This window comes from Podarcis filfolensis (genome assembly GCF_964270895.1).
Source record: "Podarcis filfolensis genome assembly, chromosome: 1".
NCBI lineage: Eukaryota > Metazoa > Chordata > Lepidosauria > Squamata > Lacertidae > Podarcis > Podarcis filfolensis.
Genome location: NC_139604.1, coordinates 53,625,502 through 53,646,408, shown reverse-complemented (window position 1 = coordinate 53,646,408; position 20,907 = coordinate 53,625,502). Strand labels below are relative to the sequence as shown.

The 20,907-nt window shown below is 47.9% G+C and overlaps 2 protein-coding genes across 5 annotated transcripts; one reads left to right on the top strand and one right to left on the bottom strand.

The window, feature by feature from the left end:
• Positions 1–669: 669 nt before the first annotated feature.
• Positions 670–16,525, top strand: RPS6KB2 (ribosomal protein S6 kinase B2). Of its 4 annotated transcripts, none has more exons than XM_083625517.1 (15): positions 670–961; positions 1,347–1,381; positions 3,237–3,360; positions 5,430–5,498; positions 5,588–5,702; positions 5,879–5,936; positions 7,950–8,050; positions 8,411–8,501; positions 8,643–8,733; positions 9,249–9,356; positions 10,560–10,622; positions 12,034–12,111; positions 13,226–13,333; positions 13,473–13,585; positions 13,846–16,525. In XM_083625517.1, the coding sequence occupies exons 1-15, from the start codon at positions 887–889 to the stop codon at positions 14,009–14,011; spliced, it is 1,395 nt and encodes a 464-aa protein (XP_083481643.1). In that variant the 5' UTR covers positions 670–886; the 3' UTR covers positions 14,012–16,525. The 4 variants fall into 4 exon arrangements, with proteins under 4 accessions (XP_083481643.1, XP_083481642.1, XP_083481644.1 ...); XM_083625516.1 differs by having other exon boundaries at positions 809–961; positions 5,588–5,735; XM_083625518.1 differs by lacking the exon at positions 670–961 and adding an exon at positions 974–1,071 and having other exon boundaries at positions 5,588–5,735.
• On the bottom strand, positions 14,872–20,801 carry PTPRCAP (protein tyrosine phosphatase receptor type C associated protein). The gene is made up of 3 exons (XM_083575456.1): positions 20,718–20,801; positions 20,312–20,446; positions 14,872–15,721 (listed from the first exon to the last, which is right to left on the bottom strand). The coding sequence occupies exons 1-3, from the start codon at positions 20,784–20,786 to the stop codon at positions 15,107–15,109; spliced, it is 819 nt and encodes a 272-aa protein (XP_083431582.1). The 5' UTR covers positions 20,787–20,801; the 3' UTR covers positions 14,872–15,106.
• Positions 20,802–20,907: the final 106 nt, after the last annotated feature.

Below are 20,907 nucleotides of genomic sequence, written 5' to 3'. Positions count from 1 at the left end.
TACAAGCCTGAGAAGCAAGAAGGGCAGGGTAAGCTGGTTGTGGTCAAGTTTATTATTCTAGATTGGAAGCTGTAACATTCTGAATGAGAGAAAAATGTTAATTCACTATCATTTTGAGGTTTCCCCCAGCAGATAAGACGTCTGGGGTGGCTTTAAAACCAAGCCAGATGGGTGGGGTATAAATAATAATTTATTTGTATTATCAGTGGCAGGGCATCTGTTTCGCCTCCAGATCTCAAGTTCAACCTCCAATATCTCCAGTAGGGCTGGGACACACCCCAGGGGTGGTCTGTTTTTATTTTTATTATGTATTTTGTGGTTTTATATTTTGATTTTATTCTGTGAACTGCCCTGAGACCCCCAGGTATAGCGCGGTATATAAATTATTTAAAAAAACCCAAAAACCATGGAGAGGCGCTGCCAGTCGGTGTGCAGAATACTGACCTAGTTGGACCTAATGGTCTTCTCAGTATAACGCTGCTTCCCGCGTTGCCTGTGCAACCCGAGATGCCTGGTGGGGTTAAAACAGACTAGAGTGCTACAATTGGAGCAACAAACGGAAGAGTTAAGCCCCTTCTGCCAACACACCACAAACGGCTGTGTGTGTGTGTAGAAAGGGGTGCGCGTGCAGGAAGGTGTTGCACTTCTCCCGCTTTATTCACAGTGTAAAATGGAGACGACCACTTCCCCCGCACCCTTAAAACAGGAAACCGGGAGTGAGGTGCGAGTGCGGCCACTCTTCTCCCGCCTCTCTATGATACGCTCCCGCAGAAAGGGCGGAAGCCTCGGTCCCATGACGACGATAACACCCGCGTCGCTGGGGAGATGACGACACTCAGGGAGGCGGGGCCTGGAAGGCCGCGGGGGTAATCGGGGATCCCCTGCTATGGCCGGCGTCTTCGACATCGACCTGGAAACGGAGGAGGGGAGCGACGGGGAGGAGCCTGAACTGGGGGCCTTGGTGAGGCGGGTTAGAGACTGATAGAAGGGAAAAGGGGGTGGGCCTAGCAAGGAAGGCAGGAAGGCAGGCTGGGGAGTGGAAAGGAGGGAGGGAAGAAGCAAGTTAAGACAGTAAGTAAGAGCGCAATAGTATAGATCTTTACTCGGAAGTAAACCCCACGGAGCTCAAGGGGGGTTCCTTCAAGGCATGTTGGTATAGGATTGCAGCCCATCAGTGCGGTCCTGTGCATGTCTACTGAGAAGGCAGCCTCTCTGAGCTTCAGTGGAGCATATTTGCAGCCTTAGTGCCTAATACATCTCCCACACTGGCTGGGACACTCCATTTTCCCTGGTACTGATTGACCTCTGCTTTGTCTCTCCATCTCTCCCCCCACCCCTCTTTTCAGGAGGTGGACCCAGATCTTCGCCACACAGGCTCTGAGTGAGTATTGTACAAAGTCCTGCATTGCCTCCCTGGGAGGATATTGCTGTGCTTCCTTGACCACAACCAGCTTACCCTGTCCCTCTTGCCTCTCAGGCTTGTCTGGACTAGGTTTCTTGTCTGAGATATAGGCAGACTAGCAAGAATTGCCGTGGTGAGTCACTGGGGGCCCATCTGTAGTCCCAGCTAGTCATATGGTCTTGGCATCTAGTACTTAGAGGCTCCCCTAAGCCCAAAGGCATGTTGTCATTTTGTTATATGGTGCTGTCATTGTTACATGACGGCACTTCAAAGGAATGTGTATGTCAAATTACAGGCCCTGCCCTAAGGAGCTTACAGTCAGCCTTTTGATGGAAGGGTGGCAACAAAGGGATAGGATGGGAGAAGCAAAGCTAACCAGGATGCTATATGCAAAATTTATTAAAACTACCACCACTTGATTTCCACTGACAATGCAATCCACTGTTTACACTCTCATAGGGAATATGTTGGAGGTAATATAATTGCCTTGCTGAATTGGAGACTAAGGCCTGTGTAGCTGAGCATATATTTTTTCCAAAAAACAGCCAGCTAGATCAGATGCTTCAGGGCATTCACAAAGCAGGGCATGGAGGTGATGGTAGCAGTGTCTGACATTTAACAGGATACAGAGCTTCCATTTAGCCACCAGAGGTAGCTTATTTTTCTTTGGCAGTGGGTCTAGGAATTTTATGAGATCTTGAGTATGTGAACTTAGTCTTGTGCCTGTAGCTACAGTAACAACACTTCAGGAAAGTGTGGACCAGTGTATCCATACCCTTCAATACCTTTTGCTATCAGAGAACCCTTATCAACTCTGTTTGCCTTAGTTTTCAACATTTGTTCTGTTCCAATGAGCAGGCAGCAGTTGCTGTATAGATTAGTCAGAATGTGACTAATGTGTTCTCACACAGTGTGAAAAAGCTGTTCCTCTCCCACCCGTCAGGAAAGTCAAATCTCTAGTTAGACTTCAGCAAGGGTCCTGATTTTGCTTTTGAGGCCATTTACCCCAAACCATGACTACCTGCTTCACACCTGATGTCATTTGTGACATCAGGTGTGGGGCAGGTAAAAATATAGCTGCAAAGGAGCAAATCAGGAGCCAAAAGTGCCCTTCGGGTTGTTCTTTGGCAAACGGCGCTTTCTGCAAGTAAGTCTCACTGGGATCACCTGGGCTATGGAGTTCCTCACCAGCTGTTTGGTGCCAAGAGCTAGCCTCATTAAAGTTTCCTGTTTGCAAGCATGATTTGGATTCAAACCATGTCTGCAAAAAGACATTTTTCTTCTGCCATTTAGCAAAGGAAAACTGTCTTCAAAGAGGCTTGTTGTAACCCCTGATCAGCATTTATAGCCCTTTGAATGCGCAGTCTCTTCACCTGTCAGAGTTGGCCTGCAGTGGGTGGAGGAGGTAAGGATCCAATTGGACTGCCCCTGATCTAGACGATATCAGATTGCCAGAGGAGTAATGGTTTTCTTTCATTTCTAAACACTCTTTGCTTGTGTTCTAAGGTAACGTAACTTAAGGAACTTCACAGAAGGTAAATTTCCTGGTCCTGCGTCTCTACAATAATGCTCCATTCCGCATGGTCAGGGAGGTCCTGCGTTAATCCAGTGAGGCTTTGCAGGGGGAAGGAGGAAATGGGAAATTAGCTTTCTGTGAACTTTCTTAAGTTAACTTATCTTGGAGTCCCTGCCTATACCTTTATAGAACACATATGACAATTTGTGGTTTCAATGGTTCTCTTCACTCTTTTTATATATTTAACTGTCATACTTCACTTTGAAGGAGCTTCTCTGCTGTTCCTTTATTTCCCTTGTCCTTCTTTCTCTTCCACAGACTGGTGCCTGGTCATTATGAGGAAATTGAAATCTCTGAGAGTATTGTCAACAATGGCCCGGAACGCATTGGGCCCCACTGCTTTGAATTGCTACGTGTTTTGGGCAAGGGTGGCTACGGCAAGGTGAGCAGTGCTTTGGGGTGGTGTGCATTGGGAGGGTGGGGAAAGTAGGGCAGTTACGCTTCGGAATGTACATATCCCTGTCCCCTGTTGTTGAAAAAGAACAACTACTAATTAATAGCAACAAAAACAAAAAAGCCAGTCTGTTTTGTTGCTATTAATTAGTTCTTTTCCAAAAAAATCAACTCAAAACAAATATTAAAAATAAGTGTGAAAGTGAGAGCAAAAACAACCTAAGATTCACAAATATTATATAAGAGCTGCCAGAACATAGTAGGATGTAAAGCTTTCTACCACTGTTTAAATATCTGCACTGGCTCCCAATTGGCTACCAACCAAATTAAAAGTTTCCATGCTGACTTTTAAACCCTAAACAACTGGAGACCAGGATACCTGGCAGGTGGCCTCTCACTGGCAGTAGAAGCCAATCTTTACAATTTTCCATGAAGCCCCTGCTTGTCCTTCCATCACCAGCAAATGACCGTTTGCTCTAGGTTGCCCTCCCTTGGGTAATTTGTGAGGTGGAGGCAGTAGTGATCTTTAAACACCTCTTTAAAATTTATGTATACCCAAGGTAAGTACTTTCCTGCAATTTGACTCCTAATTTTTTGTTGTGTACTCTGCTCAGTTTTATTTGTGATCATCATTTTTCGTGTTTATCTGGTTCTTAGGTAATTTCAGGCTTATGGAGGAAGTGAGATGGATGAAACAGGAAGAGAGACATGTAGGAGGCAGGGAGCGTTTGACTTATGCCAAAGTTGACCAGTTAAAATACAGGTTATTTTTAAGACCATGCCATGTTGATTAAGACTTTCTTTTGTTTTCCTTGAATCTGCTAAGGCAAATAGACTGGGAAACCATAACATGCCCACTTCTCCTTATCCTATAGTTTCATCGACTGTGTGGTATCTGACTATGACTGGGGACTGACCCTGGGCAGTCAGATGGGAGCTGAATCAGACATGCAGGCTGTGTATCTATCTATCTATCTCCCATTATTATTCATTATCACCGTCATTACAGTCATACCTTGGATCCCAAATGCCTTGCTAGTTGAATGTTTTGGCTCCCAAACGCCGCAAACCTGGAAGTGAGTGTTCCAGTTTGCGAGCGTTCTTTGGAACTTGAATATCCAGTGCAGCTTCCGTGGCTTCCAGTTGAGTGCAGGAAGCTCCTTCAACCAATCGGAAGCTGCGCCTTGGTTGTCAAACGTTTTTGGACGTTGAACGGACTTCCGGAATGGATTCCATTCGACAAACAAGGTACGGCTGTACTTTATTAAGGGCCTTTGACGCAGTCATCTCAAAGAGATGTACGACAAAAAACAAGTGCTTCTGTCATCCCTTCCCCAAAGGACTTCCTGCATGGTTGCACAGTTCATAGAAATGTACACACACATCGTTGCATCATGGAGTTGCATCATGTTGAAGCAACCCTCATGCTGCAAGGTGGGCTTCCAGTTGTGTAGTTGACAGGATTGGGGCCTCTCTTGTTTAGTTTCCAGATATGTGGTTTCTTGAGTCCTTGACAGGATCGCCCTCCCTCTAGCCCAGCCTTCTCCAGCCTGGTGCTCTCGAGATGTTTGGCCTACAACGCCCAGCATCCTCAATCAATATGGCCAGTAGTCTGCAATGATGCAAAATTATCGTGCGAAACATATCTGGAGGGCACCAGGTTGGGAAAAGCTGCTCTGCCCTTTACCCCTTGAGTTCTGTAGCAGCCCCTGGGGAAGAAGGCGCAATGCTGTGAGTCATTGGTAGTGGCATCGTTAGATGCTTACTCTGAAGCAGGAGTGTACAGAGTACCCAGGGCTATGTACTGAGGGCTGTGATATACCTGATCCATTCTGGATTTTTGCCAGCATGCTGTGCAATGAGTCTTGCTTGTTCCCTGTGCCATTCTCTTATAAAATGTTGAGCACACAGGAGATGAAGGTTGCAGAGACTGGACGGGGGAGTCTGAGAGCCAATGATACCTGGCAAAGCTAGAAAATGGGTGGGACCTCATGAGGCTCCTCTCTTCAGTCTGCCATGGGCCGCTCATCTTGCTTATTGCTTCTGTGCCCACTGTAGGTATTCCAGGTACGGAAGGTGCAGGGCACAAATGCTGGGAAAATATTTGCCATGAAAGTCCTAAAGAAGGTAAGCTGCCTGTCTCTTTGCAGTAGAAGGTATGTGTGCTGTTTCATCCCGTAGCGGGGACCTTCATTTTCTCTCGGTGTCTCCTGCAGGCCAAGATTGCCTGTAATGCCAAGGACACAGCCCACACAAGGGCAGAGAGAAATATCTTGGAGGCCATCAAGCACCCCTTCATTGTGGACCTCATCTATGCCTTCCAAACTGGTGGTAAACTCTACCTCATCCTGGAATGTCTCAGTGGTATGGAAACAAAGATCAGCCTCTGTCAGTGGAAAGGGGACTGTCCCAGTGGCTTGGTGCAACTCCCTGGAAGTCAACCCCTTCAACTCCAGGTGGATTTTGGGGTGTGAGCTGATGATTTCTCTTCCTCCTGTGTTTTCTAGGTGGGGAGCTTTTCATGCAGCTGGAGCGAGAAGGCATCTTCCTGGAGGACACAGCCTGGTCAGTGCAAGCACCACTCTAGACTGAATGGGGGTAGTCGGGAGGACTGGAGTTAGTTGCAGGATCTCTCTCCTGCTTCGTACACTGGCCATATAATCTCTTGTGTTAGGGGTAGGAAATCTGTGGCCACCCACATGGTCAGGGATTGTGGGAGTTGTAGCCCAACAACACCTGGAGGGGCCTAGGTGGCCCATCTCTGCTGTGTACCACTTGCAGCAGTTCTGTAGGTAGGGTTTGAATGAATGGGTTTTATGGATATGCCTTTCAAAACAAAACAAAGCCAAGACTGTTTGAAAATCCTAACCTAATCTATTGTTTGAACATGGGATGGAAAATTGGCCCAGATCCTTAACGGTGACAATTCAGTAGCTTTGTGCTCACTGAACAATGCAGGATAAATATAGGAAAATGACCCTGGTGTGGTTTCTTTAAAGGAAAACAAAAACCTTGTCTTCTAATATGGTTCTCTTTTTTGAACTATCTGGATGACATTACTAAACTAATCTGCCATACGAGTAGTAGGTTGGACCATCTGGTTTTACTTGATCCATGAAAAAAGAGAGATTTTGTTGTTTATCTTCTCAGGACAAACTTCATAGGGTGCAGCCTGCCTTGCCTTTGTTCCATTTCTGACTCAATCCCCTGTGTGTTTACTTGGAAATAAATCCCAGTCTGCTGAGCATAGTTTACTGTTGTGTGTTTAGCAGTGCTGCTTTAATCAGTGTCCTTTCCCTCATATGAGTTTTTGTTGCCTTCACCTGTAACAATTTCTTCTAATATAGATTGTATTGGTCTTTTTAAGCACCACTGTCAGTTGAACATCCACAGTGACTTGTGTTACTATGTGGATTTTTTAGAGCACACCTAATCTGACTTGAGTACCTATTAAAAATTACAGCTTCAGTCTCAGAGCTGTTTCTTTGGGGATTTATCCCATGAGCAGCTACCGTATTCAAGGACTGGCTGCCCTTTGGGAAGAGTCCAGCGCATCAGACAACACAAAATTGTCAGCTAGCCAGGGCAGTGATTTTGAGCTAACACCCCTTGTGACTGGTCTTGCCCACATCATTGCGGGCCATTGAACATACAGCTGCATCATAAGATGAACCCATGGAAAACAACTGCATAAATTCACTTGAAAAGACTCCTCCTGCAGCCATGGCATTGGTTTATCTCCTGCGTGCACTGTAACATTAAACAAGCTTGCTGTTTTAAAAATCCATAGTGCACACGTTGAGATAAATGCACAGTGGGATAAATGCAGTTGCGACAGAAATTCAAAAGCACTTGCCAACCAGGGAAGAGGAGCAGATCGAGCATTCTCAAATAAGGCAGCTCTCCCCATTGTTGTCCAATGAAAGAGGGTCATTGTATTTGTGTGCAGCGGCATGTTGCTGCTCCTCCCTCCGGCCTGACAGGAAGGAGTGCCCTATAAATGCATGTAGCTGTTCTCAACCCTGATGATTCTTCTGTGGGGCTTCCAGAGCTTTAACTGTTGCTGGAAGTGGGTGGGCATGAGGTAATGCAATAAACACCAGCATAAAATACTGGATTGCTCAACCATGCTCTTGAGGCACATTGGAGCAAACAACTCAATGACGTTCAGAAAGGATTCTTGGGAACTTGTAGGTCTTTAATGAAGAGTAAATTTTGGGTGCCTTGCCCCTGCTCATTAAAATTCCAGAAATCATCACATTCTTTCCACTTCCCCAAGCCAAAAGGAACCTTGACTTACCTGCACCAAACAGGTATTCCTGGCTGTACCGGAAGATGCAACTTCCCATCCAGCTGCTTTCTTGGCAATTGGGTCCTTTAGTCCCACAGATGGACTGAATTTTGTGGATTGCCCTCCCCTTTTGATTGACACCAGGCTTTCTGTTAGCAGTTTGCACTGCCTGTTGTTGGGACCCGTGATTCCTCAAATATTGACATGGCAAGCCCATTCTGAACTGTTTGGGTGGTTCTGAACTTGTGTTCCTGCTGCTGACTGAGTACTTTCCCCTCTTCTTCCAGTTTCTATCTGAGTGAGATCACTCTGGCCCTTGGTCACCTGCACTCTAGTGGCATCATCTACCGGGATCTCAAACCTGAGAACATCATGCTAAACAGCCAGGGTAGGCAGCAGCATTCCCAGTGTGCAAAAGGAATGTGTGTGGATGGGGGGGTACCTTGGTTTCAGTATGCTCCTTTCCCTCAGTTTATTTATTACTCATAATGCTAATTTATTATCCACTCCTCACCCTTTGAATACAGAGCCCCATCCCTGTTCTCTATCAGAGTCCCAACCACCACAAGTTTCAAGAACAAAAGAACTCTTCCCTTCTGTGGTTTCCAGCAACTGCATTTTAGACCAGTTGAAGTTTCCAAGTTATCCTCAAGGGCATCCCCACACGGAGCACATTAAAATAACCTAATCTCAAAGTTACTGCCAAGGCAGTAACAGGAACTCACTTTCCTGGTTTCCTCTTCTGCAGGGCACATTAAGCTGACGGACTTTGGCCTCTGTAAGGAGTCCATCCACGACGGCGCTGTCACCCACACCTTTTGTGGCACCATAGAATACATGTAGGTGACTTGGACTCCTGGGCGTTTTTGAGAAATCAGCACATGCTTTCTTCCGGTTCAGTTTGGGTGGGAAATATATGTGAGTGACTACCATCACAATATTATTTCTCCCTCTGCCCCCGCCCCCCACTTGCCTTCCAGGGCCCCAGAGATATTGCTGCGCAGCGGCCACAACCGAGCAGTGGATTGGTGGAGCCTCGGTGCTCTGATGTATGACATGCTCACTGGATCGGCAAGTCTCGCTCATGCTGTGTTTGAAGGCGGGGTTGGAAGCAACAGGGCACAGGGTGTCAACAGAAGGGATGCCACACATGACTGAGGGAGGGAGGAATTGTAGATCGGTGGTTAATGATAGGTCGGGTTGCAGATAGCCTTGTATCTGGCTCAGCTGGCAGTGGTCTTAGATACAAGACCAGCTGGCAGTGGTCTTTGTGGGGGGGGGGGGAATGGCAACATCTCACTACTAGTACTGTCTAGTAAGGCGTTTGAAGGGGTGGGGGGGACTGCTGCTGCTTCCTTGTCTGTGTGTCTTCGTTTCTCTGTCCCGGGGCCTAGCACAACTTCATTGTCTCCAACTTCTGTTCTCAAAGGGTTTGCACCGATGTTTTGCTGTTGGTTTCCATGCTGCACCCTTAGCCTTTCCCTCTCTGTTTCCCTTCTCCCCACCCTGGCCACCTGCACTTGCTTGAGCTGCCAAGCAGATTCTTCCTCCTCCTCTGCTGAACCCTCTGTGTCCCTGCCTTGCAGCCGCCATTTACAGCCGAAAACCGCAAAAAGACCATGGACAAGATCCTGAAAGGGAAGTTGGCGCTTCCACCCTACTTGACCCCCGATGCCCGTGACCTGATCAAGAAGGTACCAGCCCACCTGTCATTGAATTGGGTCCTGCAGATTGCATTTTTGACTGTCTTGTTGCTTAGGTTGCTATCACACCTTCCTATCCTGGGCATCTTGCAAATGCTGCTTATATGTTTTAATAAATGCATTCCTTATGGGTATGTAAGGGTAGGCAGGGCCAGCGTACTTTGGCAGCCAAACCACTTGTGGTTGTTGAGAGAGATGGGGAGGGGAGCGTGTCTCTATTCAATGTGACACTCAGCTTTGGAGGTACGAACCCCTGAGGTTCAGCACCAGCCCAGTGATTGTCCCCTTCTTGGTTACAAGCTCAGAAGGGCTCTCCAGAGCAGAATCGTAGATCTGTATAGTTGGAAGGGATCCTGAGGGTCACCCAGTCCAACCCCCTACAATGCTGACATCAACCAGAACTGCCCAGTACCTTTCAGTACATGACCTACCATTTCCTTCTTCCCAGAGCTGCTAGAACTGGGAAGTTTGTGTGTGTGAGTGTGCATGTGTGTGCATAGTTTGCATACCACCATGCAGACGATCATCTTCCTCCTAAGCTTGGAAATGGTGAAGCGGGAGGAGGGGGCTTGCCATTCCTTTCTCTTGCCTGTGGCTGCCATGTGACCACCTCTTCCCTTCCTGTAATCACCGGTCATGGTGGAGAGGCCAGCTGTCTCTCCAGTATGGCCTGTCCTCTATCTCTCAGCTTCAGGAAGTACTTGGTGCAGAAGCTGATGCTGCAGAGCATACAAGCTGAAATGGATGGGGATGTAGTGGGTGGAGGGCAGCAGCACCTCTCACACCGAGTGCTCCATTGCCCCGAGAGGCAGTGAGGAGGGGCAGGCCGTGTGCCTGGTACTGGCTAGTGTTGGGGAGGGAAGCAGGTGGAAGCTTGTGCCTCCATGGATGGTGGTGATGACATGGCAGCATGGCCAGTTGTTTGCTGTTATGGAAACTCTAGTCTATAAGATCTGGAGGTGCCAGATGGGGGAAGGCTGCCATAGTTGATGTGTAGACTCCTGTTCATGTGAAAAGCGTTCTGATAATAGTGTACTCAAACCTCATCCTGTGTTCTAGAGTCCTGAGTAGAATAAAATGGAGGTTACTGTGGAAGTGCTATGCTTGTGAGTCCCATCTGCTTCAAGAGTCTGCTTCTGCCCTTTGAGCTTACCTGAGCAATATTTCTTCCATGCATTCTCTCTCTTTTCCCAGTTCCTCAAAAGGCACGCCAGCCAGAGGATCGGGGGCGGGCCAGGCGATGCTGCAGATGTACAGGTAAATTGGATGAGGGGACAGTGGCAGGCTGTGCTCTGGATGGAGATGGTGTTAGTGAACTCAAACAAAAGTGTAGCCCATTTCCAGGCCTACTGTGGCAAGAATTGAGCAAAGAATTCAGAATCCTGAGAATCTATACTTATAAGAATCTATAAAAGGCAAGTTTCTATCCTTTAAAAATATATAAGCACTGCCTGGTGAAATTTCTGGAGTGGAGCAGGGAGGGGTCTGTGCTCTGGGCAGCATTTCCAAATCTTCAGCAGCTTGCATAGTTCTTTGCCTCTTCCAATAATGATTTAAAGCAGAGTATATTTCTGCAAATGTGCTTAAATGAAACCATCTAGGTTGCAGAAGTCAGCTTTTCATGGTATAGGATTTCAATGAGGTACTTTCATTTCTTAAGTGCATCTGTCCTGAGTTCTTTGGATAGGATAGGCCAGATAGAAGCAACCTGAAGTCCTTTCCAGGCTCCTGTCCTCTTCTCCCTTTATCCCCTCCCAAGGGTTTTTCTTCTTCTCAGCTCATAAAATTCTGCACTACTGATACCTGGTGATTCACCTGTATGCCAATTTTAGTAGCTGAGAAGATTGTTGGAGAAAGCTTGTTGGGAAAACCAATGTTACGTTCTATACCATTTGTGTAAGCAGTACCATGTTAAGGGGAGGGAAATCTGGCACACACAATGTGACTTTCGTGGTCTGTGCTTAGCCTTTTCACCACCATTTCTCAATAATTTTGTGACCACTGATTTTCACCCATAGCTGTATATGGTGTTCTGCTGTTCAAGTCACCCATTTAATTTGAAGTCAATCAGGACTGAGCTCTACATTCAGGAAAAAAGCATGCAGTACAGCCCACCATGGACTGCGGCACCAAGAATCTTCTCCTTGACATGCTAACTTTTATAGATAGGAAAATTTTGTTCTTGCAGGAAACACTCCAATCCCTGATCCAGTATTCACATTCTGAAGTGGCACCATCTTTAGAAGGCTGTACCTCTAATTCATTTTCTGAAACATGCAGATTGGGCCCCAATTCTGTACTTGAAAAGGCCTACATTTGTTGCCAAGTTGAAATGACCACAAATGGGAATTTTACAAGAGGAAGTCAGCTTTTTGTTTGGTATTCGAGTGATGGGCGGCCACTGTGGTGTCTATGAGCACTGTAGCCATCCTGCTTCTCTGGCTTTTGTGCTTGATAGACAAGGAAGCGGGGGTGGGGGTGGGGGGAGTTTTCCTGACACCATAACTATAAATCTATGGAGTGCAATTTTTCCACCTGGTTGTAGATGTGTCTGCCGTCTTGCAGGCATTATGAGAGCAGCCTCAAATTTTAGGATTTTGAGGGCTGCTTTGTTTCAGGAACTTCAGATAGTTCTGGGTAGCAATAACTTCCCTGCCTTGCCTTTCAGAGACACCCATTTTTCCGACACATTAACTGGGATGACTTGCTGGCTAGGAGAGTTGACCCACCCTTCCGGCCATCACTGGTAGGACCCCACTCCTTTCTTCTCACCTAGCCCATATTTCAGCCCATGGCCTTCTTGGTTCTCAACACTTTAATCCTGCATTGTAGCTTATGAAACTGAAACAGTAATTGCATTCTGCGCCACACACCCTTTCCTTTGGCTGGCTAAAAGCCACGATTCCTGTTAAACCCATGTGCTCTATGTCTCCCTCCCTCTGCACGGGAGCTCTGCTAAGGTGCTGTGTTGTTTTCCCCTGATCCTAGTGCCAGATTTATCCAAAGATCCATTATCAGATCATTTCACTCTGTCCTTCTTAGCTTCACCCCTTGGGCAATTCCAGTGTAGTTGTGGCTAACCTTGGTTGGTTAACTGTGTGGCTCCTGTGGAACAGACTCCCCAAACCTGAGGACCACCACATGCTTTGGACTGTAAGCCCTAGCCAGCATGGCCCAAGGGTCAGCAACAATGGGAATTGGAGCCAAAATATCTGGAGGATGCCGGGTTTGGGAAAAGGTTTACCAGAACTACCACATGTTCTTTGTTACCTGGTCAAAATAGCAGCCCTTAGTTTGCGTAGGTAGTTGATAAAATGGGTGACAACTCTGTTTCCTCATAACCATGCATGGAATTGATGGCAGAGATCAAAGATGCAGTGTAAGAAAAACAGGATGGCTAAATGGATAATTAATCCATGTTGAGTGATCTTGACTTCAAGATGGTCCCCTGAGCTGTTGTAGGTGGGCTATAGTACCTCTGCATTCCATTCTTCCTGTACCAATTTGCCCTGCCTAATCAGCCCAGAGGAGGGCAGTGTGGTGTCTCCCTGGAACTCCTACTAGTTCTCTTGCTCTCTGTACAGTGGTACCATGGTTCACAAACTTAATCCCTTCCGGGAGTCTGTTGGACTCCCAAAACCATTTGAAAACCAAGGCCCGGCTTCCGATTGGCTGCAGGAGCTTCCTGCACTCAATCAGAAGCCGCGTCGGACGTTCGACTTCCGAAAAACGTTTGCAAACCGGAACACTTACTTCCGGGTTTGCAGCGTTCGGCAGCCAATTTGTTCAACAACTAAGCCGTTTGAGAACCAAGGTACCATTGTATACTGATCACCTCTTCCTCCCTTTCCCACCCGCAGCAATCCGAAGACGATGTCAGCCAGTTTGACACCCGCTTCACCCGGCAGACCCCCGTGGATAGTCCTGATGATGGCTTCCTCAGCGAGAGCGCCAACCAGGCCTTCTTGGTAAGGGACATGCAGCAGTGTTTGCCTTTCCCTAGCGAAGGGGCTGCAGGGTTGCTGCTGCTTCTGAGTTAAACCAAATCCTGAGGTTCCAGTAGTGGCCCGGATCGTAGCCGCGTTGACCAGCTGTTTCCTTCTGCAGGGATTCACCTACGTAGCCCCATCAGTGTTGGAGAGCATCAAGGAAGGCTTTTCCTTCCAGCCCAAGCTGCGATCTCCCCGCCGTCTCAACAGCAGCCCCCGCACTCCTGTCAGGTAAGGGAGAGCCACGACGTGGCCTAGATTCTAGAGTGCATTCCTCATGGGACTAGGGCAAAAGCAGGGTGAGCTCAGGGCCTCGCTTACGACAATAAATGTTGTCTCCGGCATCCCTTCCCCAGGGGAACGGCTGCGCTATCTGGGCCTTGGTCGCTACGATACCTGTGGCTCTATGTGGAATGGGGGGCAGGAGAGGACAGGGAGGCATGTAAGTGGTGAAGTCAGGAACTGGCTTAACTCCAGCCGATGTTTTGCAGCCCATTGAAGTTCTCACCCTTTGAAGCCTTCAAGCCAAGCACAAGCACGGAACAGATGGAGCTGTCGCCGCCCTCGCTCATGCCGGTGCCAGAAGTCTCCGCTCCGCTGCCCATCAAAACCCCATCGGGCACCAAGAAGAAGAAGGGCCGGGGGCGGGCCCGGTAGCGGAGCCAGCAGTGAGATCCTTGGACCGTCCGCCTTGGCAGGGCGGAGCGCTCTGGTTGCCCAGGTGGACGGGGGCTCAGAGGTGGAGAGAGCTGTGCCACAGCAACGTCAAGCCCTGTTTGGGGAGCACTTTTTCTCCCCTGCTGCAAGGGGCCACCTTCCCTCCCAGCTGCAAAGGGTGGTATGGTGTTGGTGCTTTTCCGTCATAGGGAATGATCCCTACGTGAGGTGCTTACTTTTGAAATATATAGTGAAACGTGGTGGGAACGGAGGGAAGTTGAGACACACAAAGGATCGGTCAGAAGGCGCCTCCCTCGGGGCTGAGTACGCTGCCATCTTACTGGCGGTGCATTTTGCGTGAGTGTGAACTGGGGGTAGGGAGGACTTTGCTGTTAGGACATGCAGTCTGGCTCTCCTCGCTGCTGCCAGACCCGTGGCAATTAAAGCTTTAGGACTTGTAAAGCAAGGGGCGCAACTTTGACCAGGTGGAAAGGATTGAGCAAATCCTACTGGGTGGAGTTGCACCCTCTCGCGAGAAACGTCTGCACCCGTCTACTTTCCCCAGTGTGCACCAAGTGCCAAAAACTGATGCTGCTCCCTAAGTGGCCATGGCCAGGTCAGTCTTTCCCCCGGGCTACTACCTATCTAGCAGTGCCTCTTTCTGTACCCTTGACTGTGAGTGAATCCTAGCGGTCTAGTTGCCGCCCAGACGATGGGCTGGTAAGTGGCAAGGATTTAACAGCTTGTTTCTGAGGACTGCTGCCACGATGCCCATGAAGCTTGGCCTTTGCCAAGTAGTACAGTTATGGTTGGAGAGAGCCATGCTGTGCTTCAGTCCACGAGGAGAACGCTAAGGTGTCTCTTATCTCCCCTCTACTTTATTTGTCATAGGAAACTTTCAAAACAAAATGGAAACTCAGGCTGCATTTTTGGCGGGGCAGGCAATCGAGCAAGCTAGGTACAAACGGGAAGGGGTCAATAGGCAACACAGGGCAAAAGCAGCTTCTGCTATGTCCATGGGATGGGGCGGTGAACTGCCTTCAGTCTGTAGCTGTCTTTGCAGCGAGTGCTTCAGTGCCCTCTATCCTGCTGCTTCTAGAGGGCAGTGACATGCAGCTGTTTGCCTGGGTCCTCCCAGGCCGCTGTCCCAGAGAAAGAATGCAGATCACTCAGGAGAGCCCCTGCGCTGCTCTCGGTTGCCTTTGGGGCCCCTTCTTCCTCCGAGGCCTCCTGCACTGCTTTATCTTCTGCTGGCTCCGGATCAGCCTTCTCCTTGGACGCTTCTTGCTTTTCCTCCTCTTCTTCTTCTTCCTCCTCCTCCTTGTCTTCTCCTTGGAGGAGCTGCTGCTGCTCCCTCTCATCCCCCACATCAATGGGTTGCTCCTCCCCGGACTCTTCATCTCCCAGCTTCTCGTCCTGGTGTCCCTGTAGCGGCTCTCCGGGGAGTTCCCCTCCCCAAAGCCCTTGCCATCGGAGCATCAGACCTCTCAGCAGGCGCTGGGGGTGGTACCTTCCTCCTGAATTGCGGCTCAGCCTACGCCAGGCCAGGAACAGCAAGAGGAGCAGCAGCAGCAGCAGGCAGACTAGGAAACTCACGACGATGTCATCACTGCTCTTGCCACGGCCGCCCCCTCTCTCTGGAGCTGCTCCCATGGCTTTCCCTGGAAACAGCAGGAGCAGGGCAGAGAGCGCGTGGACGAACTGGGGCCTCTACAGAGAAAAAGGAGCCAGGATGAGTCCCTGCCCCAGTAATTTTAATACGACAAGGAGCCTTGAATGTTGGCCTGCTGTCTGCAGCTGTGGTGCTGTTCCCTGGGCTGTGTGGATCATGGAATCGTGCCCTGAAACCTCCCACTTGCACAGTGTTAGTTGGACTCTGATGTAGATGTTAAGGAGGGATCATGGTGAAAAGAGCAGGGCACTGCCATTGCTCAGAAGCTGTCTTAGTTTTTAAAATGTTCACCAGCAACTGCCTGCATATATATATTTTTAACCTACATGCTGCAGCTAGGAGGGCTTGCAATTAAAGAAGACGAAAAAAATGAGTTCCTGGCCTTGTGTGATGTTTGGGGATTTTATTGGATGCTGCAGTAGATCTGCTCATGGGGGCTTTGCATCATCAGTGGCAACTCGCAGACCACTAGACATTTGCTGAAGCGCTATAATGTAAGAGGAGCAAGAGTGTGTGTGATTGTTTCCTAGCACAAGCTACATTGATACAGTCATAAAGACATATCCAGGTGGCAGAGGAGAAACTACAGCCAATAAGAGCTTATAGCAAGTTGACTATAAATTATGCAGGCTTAAGAAAATGTGCATGCATATATATTTTTCTTGCATATTTCCCCTGCTATTTTTACATAATTTATTCTGCTATGTTAGGGAGAGACAAGGAGCTATGTAGGGTCTTTGGAAGTCATCTTCAGTGACTACTGTGGTTTTGGAAATTCAGCAAGAATTTCTCATACTTATGATTGTGAAGATATGATAAAGCATGTACTTTTAAATATAAAAGTTGTGATTCTTTAGAAAGCTGAATTTTGTATACAAAGCCACCCTCAATTTAACCTCAACCTTTGCTTCAGAAGGCAGAACCTCTGTTTGGTGCTTTGGCCATTGGCAATTACTGTACTGTCTGCCCCAAATGACCTGAGGCTCAGTATGTCAGGTGAAGGAAAAAGATATATTTTCGCTAAGCCAGCATATGAAGGTAGACAGTGCCAATTATCAAGCTTTGTAGTTACCAAGAAAGAGCTGGTCCATTTAACTTGGGAAACATGGTGTTTCCGCCCGGGAACAAACCGGGGACCTTTCGCATGTGAGGGGTCCATTTAACTTGGGCAGGTCTTGCTTCAGCTAATTTTATAGGGTGTATTTGTCAAATGGTGAATGTCCTATTAGACGTATGGAAGGAAGTGGGCTGTAGAAGCAGGGAGTTTCGGCTAACAGTTTGGTTTAATTGGATGCTGCATAGCCACACCTCTGTCTTACACTGGCGCTAATGGAATACAGGCTGGGCAACAAGTCTGTTCCTTTCTTTTTCCTCCGTGTCACTGAAGCAAGGCCGCTGAATATAATTCAGCAATGGAGGAAAAGGCTGGTGCCATCAAGGAAAGGGTAATCTGGGAGAATATTAGGACTGAACATGCAGGGAAAGGGAAGTTCCAAATCAATCTTGGGAGACAGCCTGCATAACTAAGCCTTAACTAACCTGCACCTTGGATATTTGTGGTCTTCTGTGACCTGAAAGTAGTGAAGTAAGAAGAAATAGTAGTGTTAGGCAGAGAAAGCAGCAGCAAAGGAATCTAATGTTGAGGCAATGGGACAGGATAAGAAGTCCCTGGCAGCACAGGAACAGCAAAGTCTTTTCCCACGTTCCACGATACTAATCAGCAAGGTATCTTTACAGGACTTCCAGTCTACTAACAGGATTTTTTTTTTTGGTTAGGGGGTGGTGGAGTAGAATAAAGTTAGGCTAGGAGACGAGACTTTGATAGAGCAGGTTTCCTACATTTTGAGGCTATTTTCTGAGGGTGCTGGATCTGTTTTCTGATCTGCTAAGTTCACATCTATACCAAAGCCAAGGGTTGCCAGCCCTTTCAATAGGGACATTTAGAATCTGGAGTGAGTGTCATGGGCATCAGTCACAAAATGGCTGCCACATCTAAAAAATGCAGGCCCATAAAATGGTGCAGGCGCCCCCTCCTCAGTCAACGGGGGGGAAAGCACAAATACCAGTCACAGGGAAGCCCTTTGCAGAAGAAAGAGTGCATGTCTAGTCCTATCCTCCAATGAAATGGTATGTTTAAGGATGTATGCTAAGTGAAGGAGAGTCTGAGCCAATACACACAGGAAGTGCAAATGTTAGGGTGTTTTTTTTAGGGGGGTATTTCTAGAGACCTTTTGTGGGCATGTGCACTAGTGAAACCTTGGGGTTGTATTCAAAGTTGTGCCAAAGAGATCTATCCCATCAGCACAAGGATTTCTCATGTGACACAGCATTGTCCCACTCCTCTCTCTGTGCCCCGCATAAATCTAATGTATTTAGTTCAATACCACCTCATTTGCCTGTGTGCCTTGCAGCCTTGGTACTCTCACTTCTAAGAACTTGTCCTCTGCATGTTTAGAAGAGAGCAGCCATCTGGCACCATCAAGTCCCACAAGCAGCACAACGTGAACATTAGCAAATGGCTGCAGCAACAGCTTTCTTTGAAAGGTTGCAGGCCTTTGCAACCGGTTGCTTGCTCCTTTACGCAGAGAAAGTAACGGTAAGAGCAAGAGCATCGAAAGGCCTGTGAGGGAGAAAGGAGGCCACGGGATGGACATTGCCACTAGGGTAGCCCCTGCAGCAAATTATCATCAGCTTCCATTTTAGTTTGGGGATCGGGAGGGAGTGGCCCTCCAGGATTCCAACTCCCATCACCGTAGGCAGCATAGCCAAAGGGCAGGAATCATGAGAGTCCAATGATAGCTGGAGAATCCCATCCCTGAGCTACACTAAATGGAAGCCGAATTCTACTCCACCCACCCTCCAAGCAAGATATCGTGTCAGAAGGCTATTTGCATATGTATTACAGGTGGACCGTGAGGTTAGCCTTTATCACACTTTTAGCATTTTGAAGAAGTATCAGCTTTGTTAAGACATCAATGCTGATGCTTCTTCAAAATGCTAAAACAGTTACTGAGTGCTATTAGGAGACCACAGTTCTCTGTGAATCTGTACATCGGTCTCCTTCCTTGAAACAACTGGAACAGCAGCCAATGGGCCTACGCTACAGTATTTCTGAAGAATGTAGCAAGACACAAAGCACGGATGGGGAACTTGTGGCTCTCCTGCAGGGGGTAGACCACAGCTGACATGGGGCCATAGGTCAGGGGCAGAGCAAGTATCTGCTTTGCATACTGTAGGTTCCAGGTTCAAGTTCTAGAATCTCTAGGGCTGGGAGAGATCCCTGCATGAGATCTTCAGGGGCTGCTGCCAGTCGGTGTAGACCAGGGCTTCCCAAACTCAGGTCTCCAGCTGTTTTTGGACTACAATTCCCATCATTCATGACTACTGGTCCTGCTAGCTAGGGATGATGGGAGTTGTAGTCCAAAACAGCTGGAGATCCAAGTTTGGGAAACCCTGGTGTAGACAATACTGAACTAGATGGACCAATGGCCTGATTCAGTATAAGGCAGCTTCCTATGTTTCTATAGTCCCTGACCATTAGCCATGCTGGCTGAGGCTCATGGGAGTTGGAGTTCAATAATATCTGGTGAGCAACAGATTTTCTATCACTGCTATCTACTGCAGCAGAAAAGCCCTTTGCTCCATCCCATATTAAAGGAAGCAGCTTTACCAACAAAGGATTGAAGGCAGCAAAAAGCCCAGTTTTCAACTACTCGCAAAGGCCATTAAAGAGGCCAGCATCAGAGCATTGCTTAACCTTGGCATTCTCTAACCCAAAAGCAGAAATGTCATCTGATGGAACAGAAGAACTTTAAGAGGTAAGGCAGAACATCAAAGGAAACAGAAGTGTCCAAGAAGCCAACGTGCCAGAGTAGTGCGCCTTATCAAAACTGCCCAGTGGAATAAGGAGGGAACACAGACCAAAGGACTATAAGCAATGAAAGAAAAGCCATTCCAGTGCTGCGGGTCCTGGGCTTTCATCACAGCAAAAGGGAAACTGGCCCCATTGATACCTTTTAAGAGCTTTTGCCGCTTCCAAGTGGTCTCACACGCAGGGAGGAAGAGAATGCGGCTCCTCAAGGCATCTCTTTAATTATTTTACGATTTTCCGTGCAGCCTTTTCACTTAAGAAAATGCCCAAGGGAGTACCTTCTCCTCCACTGTAGCAAAACAAATTATAGAGCAGCAGCAGAATGGCCGCTGCATTCCCACCCCCCTGCCAGTGGCAGGAGAGAGAGGACAAAGTGGAGTCCCTCTGGTCAACCAGGGATGGCCACCACCTTATGAGCAGCATTTAACCAGCCTGTGCCAACAGCTCCTCTCTTATTCTTCCTTATCTGCCTTGGTAGCCCTGCCTGCTCAACTTCTCCTGGAGAAAAGAGAGCCTGGCACCTCCCTGCAGAAGCCAAAGAACAGCAAATGGAAAGAGCCCAGTGAGAGGCTCCAAGCCTAACCAGCTATTTGCGATAAGGAAACATTCTGGTTTCTAAAAGTCTTGGCCACTACTGTCTCAAGTCCAGTAGGGTCGTGCAACTTTGCCTCTTCTCGCTCTCACACTCTCTCTCACACACATGCCACCCTTCCAAATCCATCTTCTCCAGTCCCGTTGGGTCTACCCTCTTTCTTACCATCGTCAGGAGTGGAGTGCTCTTTGCTCTGCTGCACTGCATGTAGCCTGGAGGAAAATGAAACTTTGCAAGCAGTGGCCCTGTGTGTGCACTTTGGGGGTGGCGGAGAGATGTTTCCTGCCTCTGCTCTTCACCCTGCACAGAGAAAACACTGCAAAGCTATACTTAGCACCTGATGCAAAGAATCAACTATTTACCTCTTTTGGGTACTTCCAACCATTATCAGGCTTAAGCACAACTTCCCCATTGCACTGATAAGCATCTCTCATTGGGAAGAAAGCCAGAATTATTAACCAAATTTGTTTCTCATGCCAGTGTCTGTTCTGCTTAAATTTGGGGTGGGGAAGAGGGAGATATAAAATGTACCAAATCAAGTACTTTGGACAGCTATCAATGGTTGTCCCACCTTATTCACAAGGCTTTCAGGGCCTATGCTATGTACTGTAGCAGATTCCTGTGTTTGTTTGCTCCTCATCTGGGCTTGTACAACTGGATTAAGGACTCCTGATTGTAAAGGATAGTCCACTGCAGCTGATAGAGGAGTTTAAAGAAAAGCACACTTCCACACCACCTACATCCTAGGAGGACGACAGCAG

Bases quoted from the DNA above. Each gene is read 5' to 3' on its own strand.
- RPS6KB2 (XM_083625516.1), top strand. From the start codon at position 887: ATGGCCGGCGTCTTCGACATCGACCTGGAAACGGAGGAGGGGAGCGAC. The intron at 8,502-8,642 runs GTAGGTGACTTG...CTTGCCTTCCAG, and splicing joins TGTGGCACCATAGAATACAT to GGCCCCAGAGATATTGCTGC. The intron at 13,586-13,845 runs GTAAGGGAGAGC...GATGTTTTGCAG, and splicing joins AGCCCCCGCACTCCTGTCAG to CCCATTGAAGTTCTCACCCT.
- PTPRCAP (XM_083575456.1), bottom strand. From the start codon at position 20,786: ATGAGGAGCAAACAAACACAGGAATCTGCTACAGTACATAGCATAGGC. The intron at 20,447-20,717 runs GTGGGACAACCA...TTCTCTGTGCAG, and splicing joins CTGAAAGCCTTGTGAATAAG to GGTGAAGAGCAGAGGCAGGA. The intron at 15,722-20,311 runs GTAAGAAAGAGG...TTTTCTCTGTAG, and splicing joins GCACTCCACTCCTGACGATG to AGGCCCCAGTTCGTCCACGC.